This window comes from Paramacrobiotus metropolitanus, unplaced genomic scaffold (genome assembly GCF_019649055.1).
Source record: "Paramacrobiotus metropolitanus isolate TYO unplaced genomic scaffold, Prichtersi_v1.0 Parri_scaffold0000062, whole genome shotgun sequence".
Taxonomy (NCBI): domain Eukaryota; kingdom Metazoa; phylum Tardigrada; class Eutardigrada; order Parachela; family Macrobiotidae; genus Paramacrobiotus; species Paramacrobiotus metropolitanus.
This window is the reverse complement of record NW_026570282.1, coordinates 593,060-618,898: the sequence shown is the minus strand read 5'-3', so window position 1 is coordinate 618,898 and position 25,839 is coordinate 593,060. Positions and strand designations below refer to the sequence as shown.

Sequence of the window (25,839 nt, the reverse complement as noted above, 5' to 3'; positions counted from 1 at the left end):
AAGCGGAAAACCATTATGGGAATTTCCTGCACACCGCAGCACACGAACTACCAAGGCGAGGCATTCTCCGGGCGGTTGCAGCGTGAACTCGACCAACGCATTGTTTCGCTTCCAGGCCAGCCGTCCCAGACATAATCAGGAAGCTCAACCAAAACGTCGTATTCCCGGAATACCGAGGGAAGTTCGAACAGAAAAGCGAGGTATCAGGTAATGCTACGTAGTTTTTCGTAGAACCGCACAACTCGAAACAAGTTTTTTAAGAGGAAATAAAAACACAGCAAAATTTGATGTCGTTACGAGTTTGTAATTTGGTCGAATCGTAAGGAATAGTACGTAGCGTTTTCGTAAGGAATCGGAATAATTTTATCACAACTGTACTGCGCAATTACTGCGCAATTCTTCTCCGGTAGTATTCGGCTTTAATGTGTAAAACATCAACATGACTTAGCCAGGCAGTGGTAGTTCTGGCATTGTTGATCTGCCGACCTCAAAAGTTCAAAAGATCAAAAGAAATCACCACTAAGCACAGCTCGGGCGTTAAATAAATGAGCTACTAAATTGTGTACGCAACCACCGGAAATTGGAATGACTAGTACGATGAAGGAAACAAAATCAAAAAAGTTTTAAAAAAACAGTATATTATAGAAAAAGAAGAAAACATACACACATACTAGCGTAAAAATATTTTTTTACTCCACTCATGCACGGATGTACGGTACATACTGTAGACAATCACCGTTGATTGTGGAATGCACAGAGTACGCAGTACGGTGCATAATGTTATGTTACGTTACTAACGAGTCAAACGATAATGATGCTTCACAAAAGAGTTATTTCTCGGCATTTTCGATAGAGATCTTGGCAAAATCATCCACCAAATTTGGACTGCAGAGACCATTCATAACCAGCTCCCGCTCCAAAGCCAACATTTCTCTGTTCAAGAACATGTTAATTAGTGCGGTAACTTTTCGAATAGTTAACAAAGTAACCAACAATCACAAGTGCAGGAAATCTCGAGCAAATGTGAACTAACCATTCATTTTAACAACTAAATCAGCGATTGTTACAATAATATGTCGTAAAATTTATCCAAGCCAAAACCTCGGAATGACGAAATTATTATTCAAATATTAGGAATGCTATCCTCAACAGAATACGTAATTATCAATAAAGACGTAATTATAACTCAAATACTGTAGGGAATAAAATGCTTGGTGTCAAACTCGAAAAATTCCAAACCTGTGCCCAAACCACTACCTTACAGAATCAAAATAACGGACATTATGTTACACTTACTTTCGTAGACGGATAACTTTGTCACGAAGTTCATCATCGCGAGCTTTGGCCGCAGCAGCCACATTCCAGTCATCGATCTCTGCAGAAATGTCTTGGAACGAATGCAGGTACAACTCCCTCCACAATATCTATAAAAGCATAAAAGCTGAACTTAGGAAAGTTTCCGTCCCAACTTCCCATCAACCCAGAAGGTCAAAAACACCGTCCTCGACGCACTAGGTCTGTGGGCAATCTAAAGGCCTTCGACATACCAGACTCATGGGAGCGATGGAAGGCCATAGACATCCATGGTTGGGCTCATACACCGGATTAAGAAAACTGGCCAAAACTTTAGGATGATTCACGTAAGACCTGAAACGAGAAGAACTACTCAAAAGACAACAAAAATAAATGAATAACATGAACAGTAAAATTCAGACCGAAGTGGAGCACAAAGCTCATAGACAAAAACCAGACAACACCAACATGAAGCTATACTTAGTACTTACCATAAAGATATCGTCTTTTTCCGAAGATCCATAACGTGTCGCTTGTGAGAATTGTTACATAAAAACGTTCCGTACTCTGATGCACAAGCGTTCTCGAACAGAAATTTCAGAAAGTTTGGAGTGAACTGGAATGAGCTAGTGTACTGATTGTGCAGCTGAAAAAACAAATGCGGCTGTAAATCAAAATGCAAATTAGATTACGAACTATCCCGTGCACACCTGCCGTACACAATCCAGAAACAGCAAAAAGGTAGGTGCTTCATGTTTACTTCGCCTTTGACCAAACGCTGAGCGTTCCCACCGAGATCCAAACGGATGGCCCGCTTGCAGCCACTCTCGTTCAACCAGTGCCTCAAATCTGAAATAAAGATGGAAATTATGTCTCCAAATCCATTCTCCCATTATACCGTTTACATCACTATTTCTTTGATAAGCAATTTTCACACCCTCGTATAGTCCGCGTATCTGAATCAAGAATTATCTGGACCAGCGATGTAATACAGAGCGTCAAATCCATGCCTTCCGCTCCATGAACCAAAACTGTAGCACACTCGTTATGCAGACACTGTGCAACTACGCAGGCTCCATGCAGGACTTCTCCCACTGTGTTCAGCCAGCCGCTACTTTCTAACCGGGACAACCATTTATCCACACTCAGATTGCGATCGGCGCAAGCATCCACTAATTTGGATAAGGATGTATGCAGCGAAGACCAGTTTTCTAGGGAATGATGTATTCGCCGCCATTGTGAATAATACACTTCCAGTTCGTAGCCTCCACCTGCAATAGTACAACTAACTGAACTAAGCGAACATTCACTTAATCAGATCACCTTTAAACAGGAAAATACCCGTGACAAACTAATTGTGCAATCAAACTTTACGCAAACAAAAGACATCTCTGGTAGAAAGCGATGAAAATCATGAAACTACCTTTATTTTTGGCTGCGCCAGCCGTCACTACCGATCGCGTATCGAAGACAAACGCTCGTTTACCACTGCGTATTGTGGCTAATAACAGTTGCTCGTCTTCTTTGCTTCGACGATTTCCAGGACCTACGAGAGGCTGCCCGGACCGTAACATTGCTGCTTTGTTCTCGTGGAGATACGACAAAACGGGGAATCGGCCGCCTTCGCGAAACATTGCGGATCCAGCTATGACTTCGTCTTTCACGGACTTCGGCACCACCACCAAAGTTGGATAGCTCTGGCAAAACTGTTAAGTGTACAGTCTGTAGACGCATATGAATGAAATATAACACAGGAAAGATCCAACAAAGTTCATAAATGGAACGCAGACTTAATTTCAACTGGAATTAAACGCCAAAATGTTGTGAATAATTCTTTCCAATTTCTTAAGTCTCAAAACAATTTTTAGCGACGGACTTTCTCTTCTGTCGCCGCGCAAAAATATCTCCACAAAATGGCGCGGTTATTATCAAGTAGATTATTTTCTTTTAGGGAACGAACCTCAAAATCTCTATTAATAAAAGAAATCCTCCATTCATCACTGCCAAGGGTCCATTTAGCAAACTCGCTTTCCAGGGGAAACGCCGTCCATCCATCTTCAAGGATCTCAAACATCGGTCGAAAGAAGAAAGGATAGAAGTTATAAATGTCTGCGATGTGGGACAATTTTTCCACCGAAGAGGCCACATTCATAAAATCCAGCTGGCCCGGGATATCCAGCTGATACACCTTCAGATCCTTGCATTTCACCAGTAAACTTCCGCCATTTCCTGCGGGATATGGACGCCGTTCGCTCACATCTACACCCATGTGCAGGATCTACAAAAAATTCTTTTCAACGATGCGCAACTGCAGTTGAGAAACAGTGTTACATCAAAAACTAGTCCACTAACCCAAACTTCCGCAACGTGAGTTTTCCCAACCTCGGGCGCATGAGCGGAAATGATCATATGGTGCCCCGTAATACATAATCGTCCCCGTATGCTTTGACGGTCAGGAAAAATCCGGAGAGTAACACTCTCCACGTAAGGGCTCTTTATTAAATCCGAAAATTCCATGTCGTTAAGATTTGGTCGACGCTAAGGATATTAATGCCGCACTGCCAACTCGTAAATATCATTACAGTACGATCGCAAAACCTCGACAACAATCATGCAACAAGCAACCCCAGAATCAATTTTTTGGGGCAAAAATGTCTCATCAATGTCGCAAAACCCCAGATTCCCAGCGTAGGAGAAGGATGCAATGAACTAGACTCAAAAGTCCATACCTGATTGCATACTGCAGAAATTCACACAAATCTAGTATTCGATCGATTATGGTGTAACAACGATAAGGAGCTGCTGTAAGCTGTTAGCATATTAAAGCAAAGTCGCTCAACAAATGTCCCTTGTACCGTACAAGTACAAGGAGCATTAATATGTTTTAATAACTTTTAACTCTCGCATAATTATTGTGGCCAGCGATCACACTTTTCCCGAAATCTTGACCTGAATACAAGTTTCACCAGTAAAACCGTAGAAACATATGAATATCATACAACCGCAACTTGGAAGTACTGATCAAAAAATGTTTTGTTTCTTTTTAAAATTCTTTTGAAAAAACTTACTTTTTAAAATCTTTCTGTTGTGGGGACTTAGCTGCACTTCTTCTGCACCGTGAGGGTGTGCATAGTACGCTTTCTCAGAGCACGATCACTGATGGTAAAACCTAAAAACATACTTACTGGTAAAACCGTAAAGTGATTGGTTAAGCGGTTCCTGGAGACTGAGGCTATTATTTTCTTTTTGCTGTTTTTGCACGAGTGAGTTTTTTCTGAAAAACTAATTTGTAAATTGTGATTATTGAAGCCACGTGCATTCTTTTGCTATAGTATTCTACTACGGTATTTTTTGCTTGTAATAAATTTGTAATCAACAGCACAGTTGGATCATGGATGAAAGTGAGAAACCTGTAACAGTGGATGGTACATCGGGTAGTGAGAATGGAAGTGATCAGCCGAATCCAAATCTAGGACTTCTCAGTTCCATGATTTTCCGGAGTCTCAAACGTACACACGAGTGTTTTGCCACGGAAAACTTTGGCCCCCCTTCAACGTTGCGGAGCTGGTATGTCTTTTTTGCTAAATAATCTGTCGAACGCATTCTTTGTCTTCTACGAGTATTTCATTACACGCGTCTTTAAGACGTATGTATATTTTGGTTAATAAAAAATAAAACTGTTATGCTTAACGGTTAAGCCTTAACCGTTTCCGCCGGGTGAGTTAAGTTTAAAACCTATCTAAATTCACAGTGCAAGCGCGTTAATCACCAAGTGCTTTGTTGTTGTTTAGTTTACCAACCGTGCTTTTAAATTATTCACGGTTTCGTTGCCTCGAAGCCATAAAAATTAACCAGATAAATGAGATAATAAAGATAAGTAATAAAAGCTTCGCTTTTGGTTGCAGTGATCAAGTACTGATGAATATCAAAGCTCGGGATCAACTTGGGTATATCAAGGACATTGTTGATGAAGAAAAGAGGAAAAAAGGAATCGCTGCTGATAAGGACGATGGATCAGAATTTGGTAAAATTGGCATGATTTTAAAGTTTTAAGGGTAATTTTGTTCGTGTGTACCGGTCTGCACAACTTTTCGAGGCATGCTTTTGTAAATCCGGTGAAACCTTAATGTTTTGCCTGTTCATATTATTAGATTTATTTTCTTGTAGAGTTCGGAGCCATGCCGCCTCCTCAGTCTGCATTCGAGAAAAGCAGGTTAGGATTACGGGAAAAACGGTTTGAATTTAAATTTTGTCGATGCTGATGTTTCAGGGACGCGATATTTATTACTGGCGTATAAGTAGTTTGCTTCTGGTACTATAGCTGTTAGTACTTAGGCTGTAGGCGCTTTTCGGTGACCGTTCCTTGTAAATTCATTTCTGTTATTCCGTAAGTAATCTGAGGCAAGGAATGAAACCTTAAAAGTCGTTTGTGTGGAAATCAGCTTTGGACTCCAATCGTTAACTATGACGCACTTACCTCGTATTTTGCTTTATTTTAATTTTTACATACGGGAAAAATTTTGATTAGTCTCTGATTATCAGTGAACAAAACTTATTGACAAACCGAAAGAGGTAAAACGATTTTCTGGAACCAAGTGGAAGTCCCTTTCCAGAATAGTCGCAAATTCATCCTACCATTGGGCTCTCTTTATAGTGAAAAACTGTTTTCCGTGTTATGAGTAATTCATCGTTGTTTGTTAAAAATTTGTGCCAAGCATTACAGAAATTGTTTCCCAGATCGTCTTTCGAAAAATGTAAATAAGCTTTGCTTGTTAGTGTATGAAGTATACATTTAGACTTTGATTTAGTATATGAAGTATTGTTAGTATATGAAGTATCAACAAGAATAAACTTGTTGATAATACTGATTTTGGTTATTTTTTTAATTCTTGAGTGGGTAATGCTGGCCGTAGTGATTCGACTCATGACTGTTATGTCGCGACGTAAAAGTAATAAAGAACATCTTCTGAAGTATACGTTAAATCTGGAATTCTGAAGGGTTACTAGCGTATATTATTATTCCTTTATTTGTGGTCTATTACGGAAAAGTAATCAGAATTCAGAAATAATCACAAACCAGAAACTAATCAGAAATAATTGGTAAGAAATTAGTAGAATTTAAAAGCATTGTTATCGCCAAATTCTAAATACTCTAGCGTGATTATTTTGTAGGCAAGGAAGAGACGGAGATGCTATGGCTCTGGTGCCCGTCAAGTCAGGAGTAGCCGATTCTTCCTCTCATGTTACAGCCGTAAAATTTCACTACCTATTTGCTAAGTTTTAATAATGGTATAGTGCAAGCAAAGTTTTGTCCTCTAGGCGCTCATTACTTCGGAAGGTCAACAGGTAGCCATATCCCATCGTGGACCTATGATGCCCAAGCCCAAGTGGCATCCCCCTTGGAAACTGACTCGAGTAAACGATTTAATACTGCTTTAGTTATGATAATACCATAGCCGATGTAGTTATGATAATGCCATAGCCGAGCCTCTTACGAGTAAAGTTGTTTTCGGTGCGTTTATGGTTCTGTTTTAATTGTTTGAGTAAATGGCAGAGATTGTTCGAACTTACTTTTGCGAGGTTTTGATAACGAATTTTGGAATTATAGGTAATTGCCGGCCACTATGGATGGGTACGCTGCTTGACAGTTGAACCAGAAAATCAGTGGTTCGCTACTGGTGCTGCGGATCGTTTAATAAAAGTTCGTTGCTGGCGCTTTGAAATAAGGAGTATTGAGTTTAATTAAGTTTTTCGTATTCCATAGATTTGGGACCTGGCTACTGCGGAATTGAAGTTGACATTAACGGGTCATATTAGTGCGGTGCGTGGACTGGAAGTTAGCAACAGAATGCCTTACTTGTTTTCGTGTGGAGAAGACAAAACTGTAAAATGTTGGGATTTAGAGTATAACAAGGTGGGTATCAGCTAAAGGCGTATTTTAAAGGTGTTGGGAGACGTTTGTTTGGTCATAATTACGTAGGCGAAATATTTGCTTATCGTTAACACTTTGTATGATTGCTGTTACACCTAGGTCACACGACATTACCACGGCCACCTGAGCGCTGTATATGCTATTTCCTTACATCCCACTGTTGATATATTCGTTACCTGCGGACGTGATTCAGTAGCAAGGGTAAGTTTTTGCGCGCTGATACTGTTGTTCATTAGGAATTTGGGAATCGTTCAGAAAACGGTTGCAGTTGGCCATTTCGCTAGTCCCGTTGCGTGAATTTAGTTATTTTGATTGTTTTTATTTTGTTTTGCAAATTACCATTTTGCATGTTTTTCTAATTATTGTTACCAAAATCGGTGTATGGCACTCCGCAGATAGTGTGTACCGTATAATATCAGTACGATATCTAGCATGCAGTTCGTGATTAGCGTGGAAGAACTTTTCATGCAAGCACGTTAAATTATAGGTTTGGGACATCAGAACTAAGGCGGGAGTTCATGTACTGTCAGGTCACACGAATACGGTATCCGATGTCCGCTGTCAAGCCGCGGAGCCCCAGGTTGGTGCTAGTGCTACAGTGTTAATTTAAGTTTCTTATCCACTTGATTTTGCATGGTGTGCATTTATGCAAATTTTTTCAATATTTTCAGGTCATCACATCCAGTCATGATAGTACAGTTCGACTCTGGGATCTACGTATGGGACGCACGCAAGCCACTTTGACACACCATAAGAAGAGTGTGCGGGCTCTAACGTTGCATCCAAAATTGTGTGTAATTATTAGAATTGTTTCTTAGCGTGCGCTTGGTGTACATCAACATTACTACTTGATTACAGATACATGTTCGCCTCAGCTTCAGCCGATAATATTAAAGAATGGCTTTGTCCTGATGGGAAGTTTGTTCAGAATTTGAGTGGTCACAATGCCATCATCAACAGTCTGGCTTGCAACGAAGAAGGTGTTCTTGTGTCCACAGGTAAGGATAGAATACTGGCGAATTCTTTCTTGAAAGCGATTAGAAATGGTGATTTGAGTCGAGTTGCATAGAAGTATGATTGGTGAAGTATTGGGGAAAATGTTGTTTACATTGTAGCCGATAACGGAACAATGAACTTCTGGGATTGGAGAACGGGTTACAATTTCCAGAAGCATAAGACCCTTCCCCAACCCGGATCCATTGAAAGCGAAGCCGGCATTTTCGTATGTGGATTTGATCACAGTGGAAGTCGATTGCTCACTGGAGAAGCAGACAAAACAATAAAAGTGTACAAAGAAGATGAGAGTGCTGTAAGTTAACAGCAGAATCTTGTTCCACAAATAAATTATCACTCGTATTTGTGGGAATGGGTTTACCCTTTGTTGCCCCTTACTATATATTCTGATTGTTGCAGACCGAAGAAACGCATCCGATCAGCTGGAAACCCGATATCATTCGCGGCGCAGCAAAGTTTTGATGGAACGTGATCAAGAACATAATCTGGGGTATTTTCTTCTGTGTAATCGATCTTTTTATTTGTTGTTGCTTTGCATTAACTAAATGTTTCTGTTAGCGATGTACTACTTGTTGTTTTGTTAAGGTGTAGTATTTGATCTCGTACGATGTATTGCTGCACTGGTGAAACTAAACAAAAAAAACTAGATTTGTGCGGTAGTCGACAGATACAAATACTTGTCACTTTGTGCTCTACAGATATTATGAAAAAAGAAAACTTCAGAAGGATTTGTACGAATATTCACGAACAAAAGATTACTACGTAGATTAGCTTGTTTTCTCGACCAAAAAGAGGTGGAACAAGTAGGTACTTGTACGTAGCCGGCAAGCAAATTCTGCGCACTGTAACACTGGTGTATGGTGAGTTATTGGTGAGGACTAATAATAATGAAGAGATGCCGGCCGACAGCTAAGAGCACCCGCCTGGGTGGTTGTTCTTACTTCCGGCTTGAAGTTCAGAGCTCGTTGCGATTATGTCGCCCGCCTAGAGTAGGACAGGATATTTAGCAGTGAAGTTTTAGAGCATTTTTTAAGATCTTTTTACAATTTTTTTTCAGTTTTCCGCCGTTTTCGGTTACGCAGTTTAATACGAATTTGCTTTTTTCAGTTCTTTTTCTTGGATTAATTTAAGCGTTTAAGTACGGTATGTACAATCTGTTCTTACGATTACTGTACTTCATTAACTTTAAAGTGATTAATCTCACCGTGACAGTTAGGGGATGTCAGATAGAAATTCCATCTTTATCCATAAACTGCGGGAAGCCTTAATGATTTGAGATCCTGTCGCGTTTTCGCCACAAGATTCAAGAAGCTCGAATCCGGAATCGCATGACCACCTTTTGTGCATGACAGCATCACTAGTGTTGAATTTGTGATTTTTTCACGGTTCTGGGTTTCGGAGTTCTTCGGAGCGGAGCTCGAAGAATGGTAGGCTCGCTGTATCCTTATATGTATTTCAAGTCATTGATTGGTCCTGTTATTGTCCGTTTCGTATGTTCCAAATTCGTGTTTTGTAGGCTCGCAATGCGGAGAAAGCCATGTGAGTTACTGTTCAGTTAACGAGTGTTTTTAACTGGTATGATTCGGAGAAGAAGCTTAACTTGTTTTTGGGTAATAGGACCGCGTTGGCCAGATGGCACAAAATGAAAACGGATGAGGCTCGCGGAGTTGGGGTTGGTTTTTCTAAAAATGTTTGCGTTTCGAGAAATTACGGCAAGCTGCTGCTGCTTTACAGGAACGACGGCCTTACCTCGCGTCCATGTGCAGCGATGTCCGGAAGGCAGAGCGTTTTCGGGTGGATATCATTCGGGAAATTAGCAAGAAAATGGAGCAAATTCAAAACGGTATGGATTACATGAAATTGACGACTTTGATAACGAGTAGCCGACCGTCATCTGCGGCGACAAGTCCCTGAAATTGGTGGTTTTTAATGCTTTAACAATGCGTTTAAATGCTTTTTTAATGCTTCTGCGTATTGCAGCCGGATTAGGGGAGTTTCGGCTGAGGGATTTGAACGATGAAATTAATAAACTGCTACGCGAAAAGCGACACTGGGAAGTTAGAATTCTGGAGCTGGGAGGTCGCGATTATCGGGTAAGAGTGGCTGGAAAAATAATTTATCCGCGGTGGATTTTTATTTCGCGGTACAGTAGTTTATCGCGGTAGTTTTTTTTACCTACCGTTTTCCTCGAACTGCTGATAAATGTTGGTGTACCAAATTATAAATACTCCTATACTTCATTATGTATTTGCATAATTTACTGCTCTACTCTAGCATTCCTACACCGCTTCTTGTTGGTGTTGTGCTCATGTAAAAATTTTAAACATAATTCATTAATTTGTTAGTAGCTGTTTGTAGTGACAGAGCCCAATCTGAAATATGTTACTGGCTTGTGATTATTTTTTCCGTTTTTTATTATTTATGAAGTTGCTTGTTAGCTATATTCGGGATTTCTTAGAGAGCTCCACTGGTGATGACAGAAGATGGTAAAGAAGTACCGGGACAGTACGGTTACAAGTACTTTGGAGCAGCGCGTGATCTCCCAGGAGTTCGAGAATTGTTTGAAAAGCAACCTGAACCACCTCCTAGAAGGACCCGCGGTGACCTGATGCAGCACATCGACGCCGAATATTTCGGTTACCGTGACGAAGAAGATGGAGTAATTGTTCCACTTGAACAAGAAGAGGAAAAGAATGCTGCACTAAGGATGATCACCGAATGGCGGGTAGGTTTGTTTGATGGTGACTACTTACAAAATGCGATGCTTTTATTTGGTGGTTGATTCCTTTTATACTCTGGATGAGCCACAGAGTTCATTTTTCTTATCACAGGAAAAGAAAGCGGGCGGTGAACTCGATAAAACCGAAGAGGAGGAAGATATTTATCACAAGGCTGCAGCGGAGGCTGTCGAAGATATTCCTCCGGAAGAGGTCGAAGTCATGGAAATTGAAGATGGGTCGGGTCGACACCTTGTAACCGTGGATGTGCCTTCTCAACAAGATGTATGTAAACTCGAGTGAAATCTAATCTAACTAGCAGACCCCGTGCAGAGTACGCGATGCGGATGTTACGTTACTACCTGTTATGGAGACGCTCATACAGGCTTTGCATCCACGCTTGGTTTAGCCTGTCGTTTCCGTAATCGCGCAGACCAAATTTATTAGCACATTTTTATTCTTTTATTATACATAAAAGGATAATAATCCTGTGGATGAACTTTTGTTTTGTTTTCGCGTAGGTGGAAGATGCTTTGGTCAGGAGGAAAAAGCTGGAACTTCTCGAAAAATACGCCAGCCAAGCCCTTATGCAACAAAGCGAAGAAGCCAAAGCACTTCTTGGATTAAATTAGGAGTACTGGGCTGTCGTAATATGTTTCCTGACTGACAGTGTTTGGAAAAACCTTTCTTTTTGTATGTGAATATCACTGCACTGCCCTTCTCCCTACAGAGGCGTTTTATTTGGAAATTCTTCGTGGCTTCCTGATCTTGAGTACGATTGTTCATTGTTTTATAATCCTCTGTAAATTTTGTAACCTTATGCGGTACTGGGAGAACTGAAAGTGTTGCTGCTGAGTGCGGCTGCTGAATGGGGCATAGTTATTCCTCTGAACGTCACTTTTCGATTGTGAATTATACAAAATTTGGATGAACCGGGTTTTTCGCTGAATGTTTTCAAATATTAGTTTTATTGTAAAATAATTACGCGCTTTAATAAAGAAGAACTACAAAAATATATTACAGCATCTAAAAACGATAAAATATTTGTGCATTACCTAACACTTTCTATTCTCGTATAATTATTATGCCTGGTTCGCAACTTCGCACTGATGTAAAGCAGTTTAAACAGTTAACATTTTTTTAACAACAGTTATATTTATACGGTATTATTACTTACGGTCTGGTGGTAAAGTACCCTGCACGCGAAAGTTTTCATGCTCTGTACAGGTAGACTTGCGTATGTAGTTCAAAAACGCATGGTAATTACTTCTCTAATAGGTTAAGAAGAGGGTTACAGTTTCTTTGCACTTACAGCAGAAAACCCTCTAAATTGCTGATTCTGAAATAGTTAAAATAGTTTGTGCCAAGTAGATTCAACATAGCCATTCAAACCTAAGAAAAAGGTGTCCGCTTATGATATATTATTTATCGTTAGTAGACACCGGTACACCGCAACCGGCAATAATCGTACGAGTACACGTGAGTTACCGTGGTCGATACTCGATAGCTGCTACTAGTGACATGCACGCGTGTGGTCTATTAAGGTCAGGGTACTATCGAAGTGCCAAATCTGCGGAAAATCTTGTTTTCACTATCGATTTGTGTGATTAGATAGAAAGGTCGTATCTTGCTTATGATGTACCTTGTCACTTTATGAATGATCAACGTAACGTCTGCCTGAGTTTGCAGCTTGACTCATGCTATATTCCCGTAACAGATTCGGCGATTGATCGCGGTGATTATGGATCTGTCATCTTCGTTCTGGGCAGAAAGTAGGAGTCGAAGGTAGACCATAATTTTTCAAGCCAATTTATTAAACCTCCTAAATATCTTGGTCTTAGCAGTTTGTATGTTGACTGTTGAGACAGATTCAAAGTATCCATTACCGTTGCACAGTTTCTTCACTTCCATATGAATCTTCAAGCTGTTCAGTTACGCAGTAGGAAAAGGATTGCGTAAAGAGTATCAATATTATTAATTAGCGACCAGCTCGGTTGTCAGTCATGTGTCGAATAAATTGCTTTTGACAGTCTTTCCTTTTAGCATAACTACGTCATTGTCAGATGAAATTATGCATAAGCGAAAACTTTTAGCAAGGAAATCATGATGATTTATGGTTTAATGGTGATATCCTGTCGACACCTCGGTTGATATGCCGGCACCAGATTTAGTTCAAGTTCTCGCATTCATCTCTCTCTCGACGTGTACAGCCATTTGGCCATGGCCCGGTTTGAAGGATGCACACAGAGTTGTCATTTGATAATGCATTATAAATTTCCTTGCATTATAACGGTGGCATAATCTGAAGTAGCGTTATGATCCACGGTTTTCGAATAATTTGTCCGAAATCCGTGGTCACAGTTTTCGCCTTGGTCAGTAGAAGCACTGTAGCTGATTTTGCGCACGCAACATTTTCCCATTTCCGGTTGAACGAATGTAACTGCCTTCCCTACGACATTATTTTGCCCAAAAGCGGCTAACGAGGATTTAGTATAGAGCTGTTCATGCCGGAATACGGATCTCATCGGCGCATGCTCATTTTGGTGTAATTAACGGCGTTATCTTGGGAACTACTGTGCGAAAGTTCGACAACCAGCAATTTATATACCGCGGTGCGGAACTCCTAGTTCATGATGTGGAGCAGTTACGGCAGCTTTTCTTTGTTCTTCCCTTTCCTGTTAGCGGCATCAATTGGTTAGTATATGACGATGACGAGATTAATTAGCAATTTAGCATGGATGCTCGCTTTATTACAAACTGCATGCCTGGCTATAGGAGATCTTCCAATTACTATCCACCCTCCAACGGATGCAGACGGCGGATCAAGGCTGCCCACTCCACTTCATGAAGCCGAAGACAATATCTGCCGGACAGAAGCATGTGTGACAAGAGGTATGCTAATTGTTTACATAATGTTCGTAGTATTAAGTACAGTTAAATATCTGTATACTATGTTGTGTTGTACCCCACCATCACACGATGTTATGGGTATGTCACAGGAAGTTGCGTCATCTTCTACCGACACTGCATTTTTATGCGGCATTTTCTTCTCAAACATGTTTGTGTTCATTTGTTGTAATCTTAAAGACCGGTAGTTTCCTGAATTCAACCATTCAAAATGATTTGCAATTCGTGCATTTTAGCTTAGGCCTTTCCAGAAAGTTGTAAATATTATTGTGCTAAATTACCTATCAGTTATGACAACGTAATATTACTAAACTAATAACAAGGATATGTTAGTTTAGTGATGTAATATTATGGACTTACGTATATTGATAACAGCAATGTAAGTACAGTATTCACTGATAAAATGATATACTATAAACCAACAGAAGCCAGAAATTACCGTGGAAGAGAAAACCAGGATGACAGCAGGAAATTGTATGCAAATAATTAAAGCCGGTGAAACAGAAACCTGAATACTTCAAAATGCATGTACTATTACTATGGAAGTACTATGGAGATTTTATTTTAAAAAAATGTATAATGTAATGCCCGCGTACTGATATAAGAACGCTTCTCTACTTTTTATTTCGCCGTTTAGTATTATTTCCCTGTTCTGCCAAAACGCCAAGCTGTGTAAATCGGCGCCGAAAATGCAAAATTACTGCTGACAATTGAGTACGGCGTAGACAAAACTAGGGAATCAGAGCCATTGAACTACAATTACCCTAGGAATTACAATAATGGCACCCAGTATTCCACCAAGTCATTCAAACAGTCATTTTGTTTTTTAGCGGCACTTATGTTACAATCCATGAACACTTCCGTGGAACCTTGTCAAGACTTTTTCGAATACGCTTGCGGCAACTGGAATGTCCTGAATCCCATTCCCCCTGATTACGCCAAATGGGGTGTCCTGCAGCAAATGCAGCAGCAACTATTTGCCAAATTGCGAAGTCCGTTTTAGGGTTTTTTAGATCTTATTGAAGTTTTAATTGACAGGGAAATTTTTTCGACAGATCTGATGGATTTCAACGGGACTGATGTTTCAACGGCGAGAAAAAAGGCCCGACAAGTTTATGCCGCATGCAGTGATATCAGTAATGACCAGTCCTAATTCAAACTGCGCAACGCCGCAAACATCATACAAAACGGTTATTAAAGTCAACTATTGTCTCCATAGATGCCATTGAAGAATCCGGATCGCTTCCATTTATTGATGCCTTGAATAACGTTATGGGCTCATGGCCAATGCTAAATAAATCATGGGACAGTAGCCAGTTTAGCGTGTTGGACACTTACAGCAAAATGGCTCGCGAAGGTCAATCGTACCTGATTTCAATGTACGTATCTGCTAACCAGGAAAATCCCCGTGAGCATATATTGTTCTTTGATGAAACTTCCCTGGGATTACCGTCAAAAAAAATGTATTATCGTTCATCATCGGAGCGCACCCGACGAGGATATATGGCCTTAATGAAAAACCTTACGAAGTTATTGGCCGAAGACTTGAAAGTGAAACCCCCAAATGATCTCGATAAGCAGCTAAAGGATTTTTTTGACTTCGAAGCCGCAATTGCTAACGTAAGAAGATTCTGTATTTCACGTATACATGTCAGTATTTGTAATTTCAATATTGTACTTTATCCGATACGAGTACAAATGCAATAATAATCTAGTAACAATTTTTTGCGTGGTTTAGTTCAGTTTCACGGAAGAAGAGCGTCGTGATCCATATAAAACCTTCCATAAAATGACGCTAAATGATTTTCTCGATCATCATTTCAACAAAACCTTCAACAAATCTGACATATTACAAGCCTTACGGAATATACCCCTCAACGGCTCAGTGGCAGAGGCCATTCAGTTAAATTTAACTGTCAACGTTGTCAATCCATCATATTGTAAGTGCTGATCGTCACATGCTGATGCAATGATTTCTAAAATGCAATGTTTAAATGACCGTAGATGAAAAACTGGACGACTTGTTATCGAAAAAGCTGTCGGACAAAGCCGGTACGGGAAAACGTTTTATTGCCTCTTATTGGGGATGGCGTTTACTGCAGAATGCGGCAGCTCAGTTATCCAAACGCTATCGCGATGCGGCATTCGAATTTGATAAAGTCTACTCCGGGGTAAAGGAAGAATCCCCTCGCTGGCGGACTTGTGTGGATTATACCAATTCAGCCATGAAGTTAGCTGTCGGCAGCATATATGTGGATATCTATTTTGGCATGGAAGCGAAGAGCAAAGTAAAATGCTATATTAAAGTGTACTTCTGTTGCACGTTATATATTACCGCAAAGATTCGTGAAGTTTATTTAACACGCTTTATCAAAATTTTAGCTAACAGTAATCTTTTAGCAGAATTAATAAACGGGAAAAAAGCGCCACACCTCTCCATAAATTTTAAGCAGATCGGCCTTCATCTTTCCGTTTGGAAGCAGGAATGAAAGTTTCGCTTTAAAATTTAGTATAATTAATTCGCACGGCTAAATCTGTCGTGCACTCATGCGTCGTAGGAATAATACAAACAGATATATGCACTACGATAGCTGTGAGCGCGGTAGTAGCGAAAAATTTCATATCTTACTTTTCGTAGCTTCTCGGGCTGGTCAGCGATATACAAAATTCCTTCGAGCGCATACTTAACGAAATCCGTTGGATGGATAGTGAAACCAAAGACAGAGCCCTTAAAAAGCTTCGCGCTGTAATGGAATATATTGGATACCCGGACTTCATTTTACAAGATCTGCCACGGCTGGACCTATTTTATGAAAAAGTAGCTCAGAAGTGCAAAATCATCAGTCAATTTGTCTTGTATCTTCCACTTTTGTTTTTAGTTCAATATTTCGAATTCTCACTTCGTCAACGACAAGAATATTGATGTCCAAATCACTGCCAAGCACCATGAAGATTTGCTCAAACCAAGTTTGCGTAACATTGACGAGAATGTCGCGCCGGCTACCGTAAATGCCTACTATTATCCACAGAAAAATATCATCGGTAAAGCGGTAGAAATGCACCCCGAAAAATTAAATAAATATTTAAACTCAATTCTATTATGATAATACAAGTAAAACAAAACTATACAAATTACGAGTACAATTATGTTCTAGCATTTCTGGCGGGTATTATGCAACCACCGGTATTCCACAAGGATTATCCTGATTATTTAAACTACGCGGCACTGGGCCAAGTGTTCGGACATGAACTGACTCACGGATTTGACGACAAAGGTAATTTGGGGACACGGTGCTTTTGTTAGGTTGAATATCAGTTAGTAGTCAGATTGTTTAGAAACGTCAGACTGTTTAGAACTGCTGCATGAATCAAGAAATTTTCAGACACTCGATTTTTTAGGCTCATTATTCGATGAAGAAGGTCGACTATCCGCGTGGTGGACAAACACTTCTCGTATTAACTACTTGAATCGCGCCAAAACCGTCATTGAGCAATACAATAGCTATAATACTTCCGCTGGAAACCTCAACGGAGTATTAACTTCCGGAGAAAATATTGCTGATAATGGCGGTGTTAAAGAAGCCTATATGGTGAGTTTGTAACTGTGATTTCTTCAGTGTAAATGCTGCGCATACTATTTGCGTATGGAGCGACTGTGTCAGTGTACAGATCCACGTGTATCCAGTACGTGTATCCAGTAATCCAGTATCTGTACGTGTATCCAGTAATCCAGGTACAAACCGTACAATAATTACGTATTTTTTTATTAATCTTCCTCGAATAATGATGTCTTTGTTTTCTGTCGATGGTACTGTAAGGTAAAGAACTACAACAATTTTACAGGCATTTAAGCAGTATTTATCCCGAGTGAACGAATCCTCAATCTCGTTGTTACCTGGTTTGGAAAGTTTCTCCGTGGAGAGGGTTTACTTCTTGGCCAGCGCACAAGTATTACATTTGTCCTTTGAATTTAACGAGCAGCGGAAGTTCGCATTATATAAAAAGTTTAATTTGTAGACATGGTGCGGATATTACCGACCGGAATATATGGCGAACAACATTTTACTGTCGGTTCACAGTCCGTATCCGTTTCGCGTAATGGGACCGCTGTCGAATCTGCCAGATTTTGCGGAGGCTTTTAATTGTCCTTCGGGATCACCTATGAACCCCTCAAAGCGCGCTGGTGTATGGTGAAATTTTTGCTACACGATTTTTGTTATAAAAATCTTGTGCGTGCAGTACACCTTGAAATCAGTGCTAACACATCTGGGAATCTCAGTGGAAGTCGAGCTACTAATTTATTTAGTATTGCGCATGCTGGTCTGTAGCCCGGTGTAACCTATTTGTTTCGTTTTATTAGTAAAATTTGTTGTCAGGAATTTGCAATTGCTTTAAACCGTATAGACAGACTACCTACGGCTAACCGTGTAGGCATTACTCGGTAGGCGAAGGCCATAATTTGGAAAATAATAAAACGTGATTTTGTGCAAAATTGCAGACTGCAGATCATAATGGTGAGACAACAACAGTCGACCGTTCATTCAAAGGGTATTCCCGATTGAACCGTACAGTATTTCAAGTGGGTTTGCTTCTATAAATGCCAACGTAAAGCAAACGGAAATACTAATTCATTCAAAAAAGCCGAATATTATTAATTTCATCATTTACCGTTTCTTTAACAAGCTCCAAAATCAAGTGTGGCGCACTGATGACCTTTCTGTATCTGGATATTATTTCTTATATCAGCGCTCCGAGTAGAGGCACTATGCCGCCAGGCAGTAATTTAAATCACACAACATGTTTGTTGTCTTCTTTTAATATAAAACGGAAGAAAGCCAATGAAATTTTGCATTCGCCAGTGAGACCTGCTTTGAGAATCTCCGGTAGCAGTGGTCACTCAACACTTTTGGAATATGAGTGACCACCACTCTTACGCCGAAAATTACATTGCAAAAAGTCTATATGTTGCAGTAAGTGTTACTATGAAGGTACCTACGCTGCTATGCACAACCAACTGCAAATTTGAGGATTCCCAATGCTGCGAACTCCGTGTTGCCATCACCGCAGTATCAGTGAGGTTATTTTTCGGTCATTAAAGCGTCACAAAATGTAAATGGGGGCTTTCTATTCTTCCGCAGTCGGTACGTGTAGATCAGATTCTAAAAAGTGTGTGAATCTTTCGCTGGCCGCTGTCAAGGAACATAAAATAACTTGTCAAAAGGGCGACAAAAGCCCACTCACTTTCCATGGTTAGTGTAACATTACTAATGCCAATTACGTCCGTCGTCTGTCCAGAATAAAAGAGTGGTGTTAGGTACAGCTAATTGAACGTATAATTTGCATGCCTTTTACAGCAGCATTTCGCTATAAAGACTCAATAAGCCACCCAGTGAACCGTACAATTTCTCTTATATTTCTGTTATAATAACTAGGCCACAGAACCAACTTGAGCCGTAGACACAGACATGGTATTATATTGTTAGTCAATGAAAATACTTCATTGTGTTTTATGAAATTGTTTGCCACAATTATAGTTTAAAGACTGAAAAATCACACCTTATTGTAATCCATTTGTGCACACTTGACTTGTGCGCATGTCGGTCCAATTCCCAACTTAACACGATTGGTTCTGAATGTTTAAATTTCAGCAATTCAAGAGAGAAACCTTGAAGCTATGCGGAACGCAAAAATTATTTAAGGCTTAATAGTGCCGTAAAGTATGTTTGGAGTTCGGTTACTGATCATTGCACAGCTTGTATCTGTACTAGTAAATTCCATAAAAGTTTTGACGGATTTGCGGATGATTGCTTTGGAAGTGCGCTAAAGTAGCCAGCGTCCAGAGAGAGGGTGTGTCCCTTATCGAATTAATAACCATGCGCCTTTCACTTCCGGTTGTCGCTGTGCTCGTCCTGCTAGGATGTGGATATGTAAATTCTGCGGACAATGGCGAGGAAGGTTTGTGGTTTTAATTTCCTGACTTGGGGATTACTCATACATCACGGTAGACTGAAGCCAACAGTTATTACAGCGACGATACCGGACTGCGACTTCCTTTTATCGTTAATCATTTTTAGACAAGAGAAATATAAAGATGTTCTTTGTGTAAGCAAGCGACGTATTCGTTTATTGTCTGTAAATATTCTGAAGTCACGGTTATGACACCAGCGCCGCGATTTCTACGATTATTTAGGCTTACCGTATTTTTCTAATTAGAAGCCCTGGGTTTCTAAAATTTTTGAAGTTTCTAAAATTTTTGAAGCCTTGAAACTTGCGCTATTGCTATTGAAACTTGCGCTATTACTTACGCTATTGCTATACACCGTTCATCAGGGAGGCCTCTAACACGGAGGAGGCTAATAAATTTGCAAACTAAGGCTTATACGATAGAGGAGGCTTTAAATTCGAAAAACTTTCCCGTCTGTATGTGATTCAGGCGCAAATCGTACTGTCGCATTAGGAAATTATGGTGGAGTTTTGGCTAAATGTAATATTTTGCAAAAACGCAAGTCTACCGTAAAAAAAGGGTGTATATACCGTAGTATCCTCGCACCAGTTTAAATACTGAGTTCCTTTTCATGGTCAGTATGACGCAATAATATCACTCTTACTGGCTCTCACCCAACCATATGGTGTTTAGCAGATGAAGCGGATGATATCGAAGCACGGCAATCCTATAATTCCAACAGCCCGAGCCCTAGCCCCAGTCCTATGCCGGTGACTACCCCGGCACCCTCTGTTGGTCCCGTAACTGTAACAACTGCTCGGCCGTTGACATGCTGCACTCCCGATAACTGGCCCGCCATTGGTAAAAACGGAATGTGCGCTGCCACCGCCGATCTCGACGCCAAGTGTGGTCCTCTTGAAGTGGCACTTTCGCGGGATTGTTCGGCGTTTGACGGAAGTTGGTGTTGCTACAGTAAGGCAGCTGAATAAGGAGATAATTCCAATAAGTGCTGTAAGTACGATATGTCTTCCATTTAATGTTGACTTTAGCACCAATTGGGGGAAGTCCGTCCAGCAGCAACATGTGTTCCGGGAATCAACCTACGACCACAACTACCAGGGCAACGACGACGACCCCCGCACCGACTACTACTACAGCCACCACAACTACCACCAGACCGCCGTCCACCGTCCCCGTTACGCCAGCTACCACGGCTTACGCAACGCCCGCTCCACCTGTGATGACCACTACTCCGATGACCACGACAACGACTGCTAGACCACCGACCATGACGCCGGCCACTACGGCGTACGCTACGCCACCAGTCATGACTACCCCAATGACCACGGCATATGCGACACCGCCAGCCACGACTACCACGGTGACCACCACTACAACACCTACAACCACCACCTCGACCACGACAACAATGGCGACGACGACTACTAGGACCACCGCAACCACAGGTTATGTCACACCAGCCCCACCGGTCACCACCACCACCGGACCCACTCCATGCGCACCAGGGTCAATGAATCCCGCTTGCACCACTGCCTATGGCCAGCCTACCCCGCCGACGGTATGTCCACCGGGTTCAACCAGCCCTAATTGTGTGACAATGCCACCTCCGCCTACAACAACAACGCCGAGACCAGTGACACCTGGACCACAAACCTGCCCCGCCGGATCCGTTCCAAGTGGGAGCCTCATGCCGCCTCCTACCGGTCAACCTCAACCACCTCCTTCAGGCCAACCGATGCCCCCGCCCTCTGGACAGCCGATACCGCCACCAGGAGGTCAACCTATGCCTCCGCCTTCCGGACAACCGATGCCCCCGCCCTCTGGACAGCCGATACCGCCACCAGGAGGTCAACCTATGCCTCCGCCTTCCGGACAACCTATGCCTCCGCCTTCCGGACAACCTATGCCTCCACCTTCCGGACAACCTATGCCGCCACCCTCTGGGCAGCCCATGCCGCCACCCTCTGGGCAGCCCATGCCGCCACCCTCTGGGCAGCCGACGCCGGCACCAGGAGGCCAGCCTCCGCCTTCCGGGCAACCTATGCCGCCAACCGGAAACCAACCCATGCCCCCATCGGGAAGCCCTGCACCTGGTGGGCAGCCGACCCCCTCCCCAGCAGCACAGTCTTATTACTATGTGGCCGCGCCAGCTTCGGGTGGACAGCCGATGGGAGGACAACCAATGGGAGGTCAGCCGACGGGAGGACAGCCGATGGGAGGACAGCCGATGGGAGGACAACCAATGGGAGGACAACCAATGGGAGGTCAGCCGATGGGAGGTCAGCCGATGGGAGGGCAACCGACGGGAGGACAGCCGATGGGAGGACAGCCGATGGGAGGACAGCCGATGGGAGGACAACCAATGGGAGGTCAGCCGATGGGAGGTCAACCGATGGGAGGACAGCCGATGGGATATCAACCGATGGCAGGACAGACGATGAGCGGTCAACCAATGGGAGGTCAGCCGATGGGAGGTCAACCAATGGGAGGTCAGCCGATGGGAGGTCAGCCGATGGGAGGGCAACCGATGGGAGGGCAACCGATGGGAGGACAGCCGATGGGAGGACAGCCGATGGGAGGACAACCAATGGGAAGTCAGCCGATGGGAGGTCAACCAATGGGAGGACAGCCGATGGGAGGACAGCCGATGGGAGGTCAGCCGATGGGAGGACAACCAATGGGAGGTCAACCGATGGGAGGACAGCCGATGGGAGGACAACCAATGGGAGGTCAGCCGATGGGAGGTCAACCGATGGGCGGACAGCCGATGGGAGGTCAGCCGATGGGAGGACAACCAATGGGAGGTCAGCCGATGGGAGGACAGCCGATGGGAGGACAGCCGATGGGAGGACAACCAATGGGAGGTCAGCCGATGGGAGGTCAACCGATGGGAGGACAGCCGATGGGATATCAACCGATGGCAGGACAGACGATGAGCGGTCAACCAATGGGAGGTCAGCCGATGGGAGGTCAACCAATGGGAGGTCAGCCGATGGGAGGTCAGCCGATGGGAGGGCAACCGATGGGAGGGCAACCGATGGGAGGACAGCCGATGGGAGGACAGCCGATGGGAGGACAACCAATGGGAAGTCAGCCGATGGGAGGTCAACCAATGGGAGGACAGCCGATGGGAGGACAGCCGATGGGAGGTCAGCCGATGGGAGGACAACCAATGGGAGGTCAACCGATGGGAGGACAGCCGATGGGAGGACAACCAATGGGAGGTCAGCCGATGGGAGGTCAACCGATGGGCGGACAGCCGATGGGAGGTCAGCCGATGGGAGGTCAACCGATGGGAGGACAGCCGATGGGAGCGACGGGAAATCAGATGATGCTGGGTGGTACCATTTATACCAATCAGCCATCGGGAATGCCGTCGACGGGAATGAGCTACGGAGGAGGACCGAACGGGATGTCTCTTGTTAGCATCTACTATAATGTTGGAAGAAGCTTGGACAATAGTACGGCAATTCCACTGAATGGCACCAAAACCAAAAGAAAATACCGAAAGAAAAAGTTTTCGCGGAAGCCTGTTTTGTGATCCGTGATAGTGGTATACAGCGTTATCAGTGTAAAAATTTTTGTTTTACCTTTTCAGTTTGTACTTTATAGCCAAATTTGCTTTAGTGTAAGCGCCCTACAGCTCGTAGAGAATTTGAATTTTATAGTAACTCTGTGAATTATGCTCCTACGTTAATAAATTTCGGGAAATTTTATTTGAACGCGTTTAAACTGCACAGAAGGAATACAGTATGATAATACTAACTGCACTGTAATAATAACAATGCATTTTAAAAATCACAGCATTCGTGTTAGTTTATGCATATCACAGCATGTGCTATTTATTGCGTTAGACTATAAGATTGGCCAATCCAGATGAGCAATCTGTAAATTTACAAAGATGATTTAACCGGTATAGCTATATAGCAAGAACAACACAAACAGAGCGTGTTGTACATAAAAACACCGATTCTGGTCTGATGCTCCACTTTAACACTATACAACGAACTTATGCTTTTATATCTTGCTTTTTTTTTGATTTACCGACCCCCAATTGAGAATTTTGTCGGACATGAATATTATTTGTCAACGTATACTTCTATAAACTATCATTATGTCCGTTATCAGACGGCGGCCTTCGTGATTAGCATAATCAAGTGCATATGTCGTGCGAACTACCGGCACTCAAATGTTCCGTCAAATATTCTCACTACCAAACTACATAATACTGACATTGTTGCTGTTAATAAATGTAGACGCAAAGGAGATATCTCAAAGCAAGTTAGGTGATCTCAGCCTGCCGGGCTTTCATCCATCGCGTATATCGCGGAGTTTGAATACGGTAACGGAACCACGTGGTACTTCCACATCCATTCGGGTGCAACCATGCAGTCCAGACGGATGGACATCGGCCGCCGGTACGGGATTTTGTGTTCCCACTCAAGGATTGCTAAGATTTTGTGGTCAGATGGAAGTCAGTATAGCGGAGCGAGATTGCCAACATGTGGACGGAAAGTGGTGTTGTTACAGTTAAGTCACCTTTAATTCAGTTTTTAAAGAAGCGTACAGATACGCTTGCTTTTACATAAGCCGTTAAAATCTCGCTGATTTATCTTCTAACGGACGGAACATTATACAAGACGGAACATTTGATGGAAAATTTGTACAAGTAAAATTTATGTTGAAAATTCAAAGGTTACATATGTGTAATGTTATAATATTAGTGTTAAACTACTTTACTCTTTAATTGTTCCAATATTAAAATGTGTTTACGAATAGCAGAGTTGAATACTGAATTGTACTTTGTAAATTGTACAAATTAATGAATGATTAATGTATTTATTCATAGTTAATTGTGGGTGCACATCCCTCCCATTTTCGTGTTTATGGCCATTTGTTGGCTTTCATCGGTTTGTTAGTGGCTTTGTTTCCTCAGAGTTGGAGATTCTGAGATGTTTCCTTGTTGCTGGAGAGTCGTGTGCTATGCTGAAATCAGTTTCTGCAGTTTTGGCAAGGGAATTTTTCTCCCTCCCGCCCATTCCCATTGCATTGTTGTTGTTTGGTGGTGTTTGTTACATTCACTTCAATTGTATTGCTGATGTTGATGGTTGTTTTATTAAAGGGGGGCTGACGGGCCTGCGCCCAGAAGTCTTCCAGTTCCGGCAACTTTATGCTCATTTTCATGGTAGACACCCACAATTAATTCATATAGATATACCACATTTGTATGCACTATGCAGGTATTCGCGTATTTTTCAGTTGTTTGGTGTATCGTGGTACTATAACTGTACAGATATTGTTGTAGAACCAGCGCCATCTGTACTACAACGTAGTAGATTCAGTTCCAATATTCGCTCCCTACCGACACTCGCCTGCACACCGGATACGCACCCATGGATTGGCAAGAAGGGCTTTTGTGTACCGACTGACCAATTGGACACCTACTGCGAAACTCTTGAAGCCAGTGCGTCAATTAGACACTGCCCCGGAAACGACAACTGGTGCTGTTACGGTATGGAGCGTAAATTTTCATCTTTTGTTAACACTACTTACCACTCGATCATTATAAATCAATACTGTTAAAAAATATTTTTTCACCTCATTGACTTCACACTAAGCTCCTGTTTTTCTGAGAGAACAGTATAAATTTGCCTTTGCAGATCCAGCGCAACCCCGGGCGCTGTTGATACAGCCCTGTACACCTGACCTTCCGGTAGAGAATGATGCGGGATTTTGTGCGCCTACAGATATGCTTAAGACGTACTGCAATGAGTTGGAAATAAGCGCATCCAGAGACTGTCAGTCGTATTCGGGAAACTGGTGCTGTTACCGAAATAGACAGACTGCCCTGTAGTTTTTCCTAATTTTTTGTTACAGTTCATGTTTTTATGTATTCTGTAGTCTGTGTATACATGAAATCACACTGGAAAAACGTGCGTTTTCATTTATGTTTAAACGTGTGTATGTCCTTTTCGTGCGTCTAAGTTTATTTTTTGTATTTCTTTCGGAAA

General features: G+C 42.2%; 6 protein-coding genes across 11 annotated transcripts; 5 read left to right on the top strand and 1 right to left on the bottom strand.

Moving 5' to 3' along the window:
• Positions 1-409: 409 nt before the first annotated feature.
• Positions 410-4,450, bottom strand: LOC129593524 (myotubularin-related protein 9-like). Of its 2 annotated transcripts, none has more exons than XM_055489884.1 (9): positions 3,646-4,450; positions 3,254-3,571; positions 2,717-2,990; positions 2,231-2,564; positions 2,004-2,142; positions 1,785-1,939; positions 1,548-1,647; positions 1,297-1,424; positions 410-933 (listed from the first exon to the last, which is right to left on the bottom strand). In XM_055489884.1, the coding sequence occupies exons 1-9, from the start codon at positions 3,808-3,810 to the stop codon at positions 831-833; spliced, it is 1,716 nt and encodes a 571-aa protein (XP_055345859.1). In that variant the 5' UTR covers positions 3,811-4,450; the 3' UTR covers positions 410-830. The 2 variants fall into 2 exon arrangements, with proteins under 2 accessions (XP_055345859.1, XP_055345858.1); XM_055489883.1 differs by having other exon boundaries at positions 2,717-2,999; positions 3,646-4,448.
• On the top strand, positions 4,225-8,891 carry LOC129593525 (pleiotropic regulator 1-like). Of its 2 annotated transcripts, none has more exons than XM_055489885.1 (14): positions 4,225-4,455; positions 4,673-4,860; positions 5,199-5,317; positions 5,461-5,506; positions 6,466-6,544; positions 6,613-6,708; positions 6,902-6,994; positions 7,058-7,207; positions 7,325-7,426; positions 7,713-7,805; positions 7,897-8,015; positions 8,084-8,223; positions 8,341-8,534; positions 8,639-8,891. In XM_055489885.1, exons 1-14 carry the CDS (start codon positions 4,453-4,455, stop codon positions 8,699-8,701), a joined length of 1,485 nt encoding a protein of 494 aa, XP_055345860.1. In that variant the 5' UTR covers positions 4,225-4,452; the 3' UTR covers positions 8,702-8,891. The 2 variants fall into 2 exon arrangements, with proteins under 2 accessions (XP_055345860.1, XP_055345861.1); XM_055489886.1 differs by lacking the exon at positions 4,225-4,455 and adding an exon at positions 4,456-4,556.
• A 363-nt stretch (positions 8,892-9,254) lies between these two features.
• LOC129593556 (pre-mRNA-splicing factor ISY1 homolog) lies at positions 9,255-11,942 on the top strand. The gene is made up of 9 exons (XM_055489931.1): positions 9,255-9,382; positions 9,452-9,666; positions 9,756-9,778; positions 9,857-9,911; positions 9,974-10,082; positions 10,220-10,332; positions 10,698-10,964; positions 11,071-11,241; positions 11,478-11,942. The coding sequence occupies exons 2-9, from the start codon at positions 9,664-9,666 to the stop codon at positions 11,586-11,588; spliced, it is 852 nt and encodes a 283-aa protein (XP_055345906.1). The 5' UTR covers positions 9,255-9,382; positions 9,452-9,663; the 3' UTR covers positions 11,589-11,942.
• Positions 11,943-12,405: 463 nt separating this feature from the next.
• Positions 12,406-18,334, top strand: LOC129593509 (neprilysin-4-like). Of its 2 annotated transcripts, XM_055489856.1 has the most exons (14): positions 12,406-12,741; positions 13,000-13,650; positions 13,732-13,848; positions 14,694-14,855; positions 14,919-14,999; positions 15,083-15,483; positions 15,602-15,803; positions 15,868-16,151; positions 16,502-16,681; positions 16,743-16,905; positions 17,019-17,138; positions 17,263-17,453; positions 17,707-17,811; positions 17,881-18,334. In XM_055489856.1, exons 2-14 carry the CDS (start codon positions 13,587-13,589, stop codon positions 18,055-18,057), a joined length of 2,247 nt encoding a protein of 748 aa, XP_055345831.1. In that variant the 5' UTR covers positions 12,406-12,741; positions 13,000-13,586; the 3' UTR covers positions 18,058-18,334. The 2 variants fall into 2 exon arrangements, with proteins under 2 accessions (XP_055345831.1, XP_055345830.1); XM_055489855.1 differs by having other exon boundaries at positions 12,406-13,650.
• A 1,079-nt stretch (positions 18,335-19,413) lies between these two features.
• Positions 19,414-23,529, top strand: LOC129593527 (basic proline-rich protein-like). 2 transcript variants are annotated; one of them, XM_055489888.1, is made up of 3 exons: positions 19,414-19,818; positions 20,501-20,779; positions 20,857-23,529. In XM_055489888.1, exons 1-3 carry the CDS (start codon positions 19,737-19,739, stop codon positions 23,367-23,369), a joined length of 2,874 nt encoding a protein of 957 aa, XP_055345863.1. In that variant the 5' UTR covers positions 19,414-19,736; the 3' UTR covers positions 23,370-23,529. The 2 variants fall into 2 exon arrangements, with proteins under 2 accessions (XP_055345863.1, XP_055345864.1); XM_055489889.1 differs by having other exon boundaries at positions 19,416-19,818; positions 20,504-20,779.
• Positions 23,530-23,941: 412 nt separating this feature from the next.
• Positions 23,942-25,839, top strand: LOC129593605 (uncharacterized). 2 transcript variants are annotated; one of them, XM_055490013.1, is made up of 3 exons: positions 23,942-24,357; positions 25,134-25,340; positions 25,489-25,839. In XM_055490013.1, exons 1-3 carry the CDS (start codon positions 24,018-24,020, stop codon positions 25,680-25,682), a joined length of 741 nt encoding a protein of 246 aa, XP_055345988.1. In that variant the 5' UTR covers positions 23,942-24,017; the 3' UTR covers positions 25,683-25,839. The 2 variants fall into 2 exon arrangements, with proteins under 2 accessions (XP_055345988.1, XP_055345989.1); XM_055490014.1 differs by lacking the exon at positions 23,942-24,357 and adding an exon at positions 25,006-25,068.

Excerpts from the sequence above, each read along its gene's own strand:
- LOC129593524 (XM_055489883.1), bottom strand. The coding sequence starts at position 3,810 with ATGGAATTTTCGGATTTAATAAAGAGCCCTTACGTGGAGAGTGTTACT. Across the intron at positions 3,572-3,645 it reads CTCACGTTGCGGAAGTTTGG|ATCCTGCACATGGGTGTAGA; the intron begins GTTAGTGGACTA and ends AATTTTTTGTAG. Across the intron at positions 2,565-2,716 it reads TGGCGCAGCCAAAAATAAAG|GTGGAGGCTACGAACTGGAA; the intron begins GTAGTTTCATGA and ends GTACTATTGCAG.
- LOC129593525 (XM_055489885.1), top strand. Across the intron at positions 5,318-5,460 it reads GGACGATGGATCAGAATTTG|AGTTCGGAGCCATGCCGCCT; the intron begins GTAAAATTGGCA and ends ATTTTCTTGTAG. Across the intron at positions 5,507-6,465 it reads TCTGCATTCGAGAAAAGCAG|GCAAGGAAGAGACGGAGATG; the intron begins GTTAGGATTACG and ends ATTATTTTGTAG.
- LOC129593556 (XM_055489931.1), top strand. Across the intron at positions 9,912-9,973 it reads ATGAGGCTCGCGGAGTTGGG|GAACGACGGCCTTACCTCGC; the intron begins GTTGGTTTTTCT and ends GCTGCTTTACAG. Across the intron at positions 10,333-10,697 it reads TGGGAGGTCGCGATTATCGG|AGAGCTCCACTGGTGATGAC; the intron begins GTAAGAGTGGCT and ends GGGATTTCTTAG.
- LOC129593509 (XM_055489856.1), top strand. The coding sequence starts at position 13,587 with ATGATGTGGAGCAGTTACGGCAGCTTTTCTTTGTTCTTCCCTTTCCTG. Across the intron at positions 13,651-13,731 it reads CCTGTTAGCGGCATCAATTG|GAGATCTTCCAATTACTATC; the intron begins GTTAGTATATGA and ends GCCTGGCTATAG. Across the intron at positions 13,849-14,693 it reads AGAAGCATGTGTGACAAGAG|CGGCACTTATGTTACAATCC; the intron begins GTATGCTAATTG and ends TTTGTTTTTTAG.
- LOC129593527 (XM_055489888.1), top strand. The coding sequence starts at position 19,737 with ATGCGCCTTTCACTTCCGGTTGTCGCTGTGCTCGTCCTGCTAGGATGT. Across the intron at positions 19,819-20,500 it reads TGCGGACAATGGCGAGGAAG|CAGATGAAGCGGATGATATC; the intron begins GTTTGTGGTTTT and ends TATGGTGTTTAG. Across the intron at positions 20,780-20,856 it reads CGGAAGTTGGTGTTGCTACA|CACCAATTGGGGGAAGTCCG; the intron begins GTAAGGCAGCTG and ends TGTTGACTTTAG.
- LOC129593605 (XM_055490013.1), top strand. The coding sequence starts at position 24,018 with ATGTTCCGTCAAATATTCTCACTACCAAACTACATAATACTGACATTG. Across the intron at positions 24,358-25,133 it reads CGGAAAGTGGTGTTGTTACA|AACCAGCGCCATCTGTACTA; the intron begins GTTAAGTCACCT and ends ATATTGTTGTAG. Across the intron at positions 25,341-25,488 it reads CGACAACTGGTGCTGTTACG|ATCCAGCGCAACCCCGGGCG; the intron begins GTATGGAGCGTA and ends TTGCCTTTGCAG.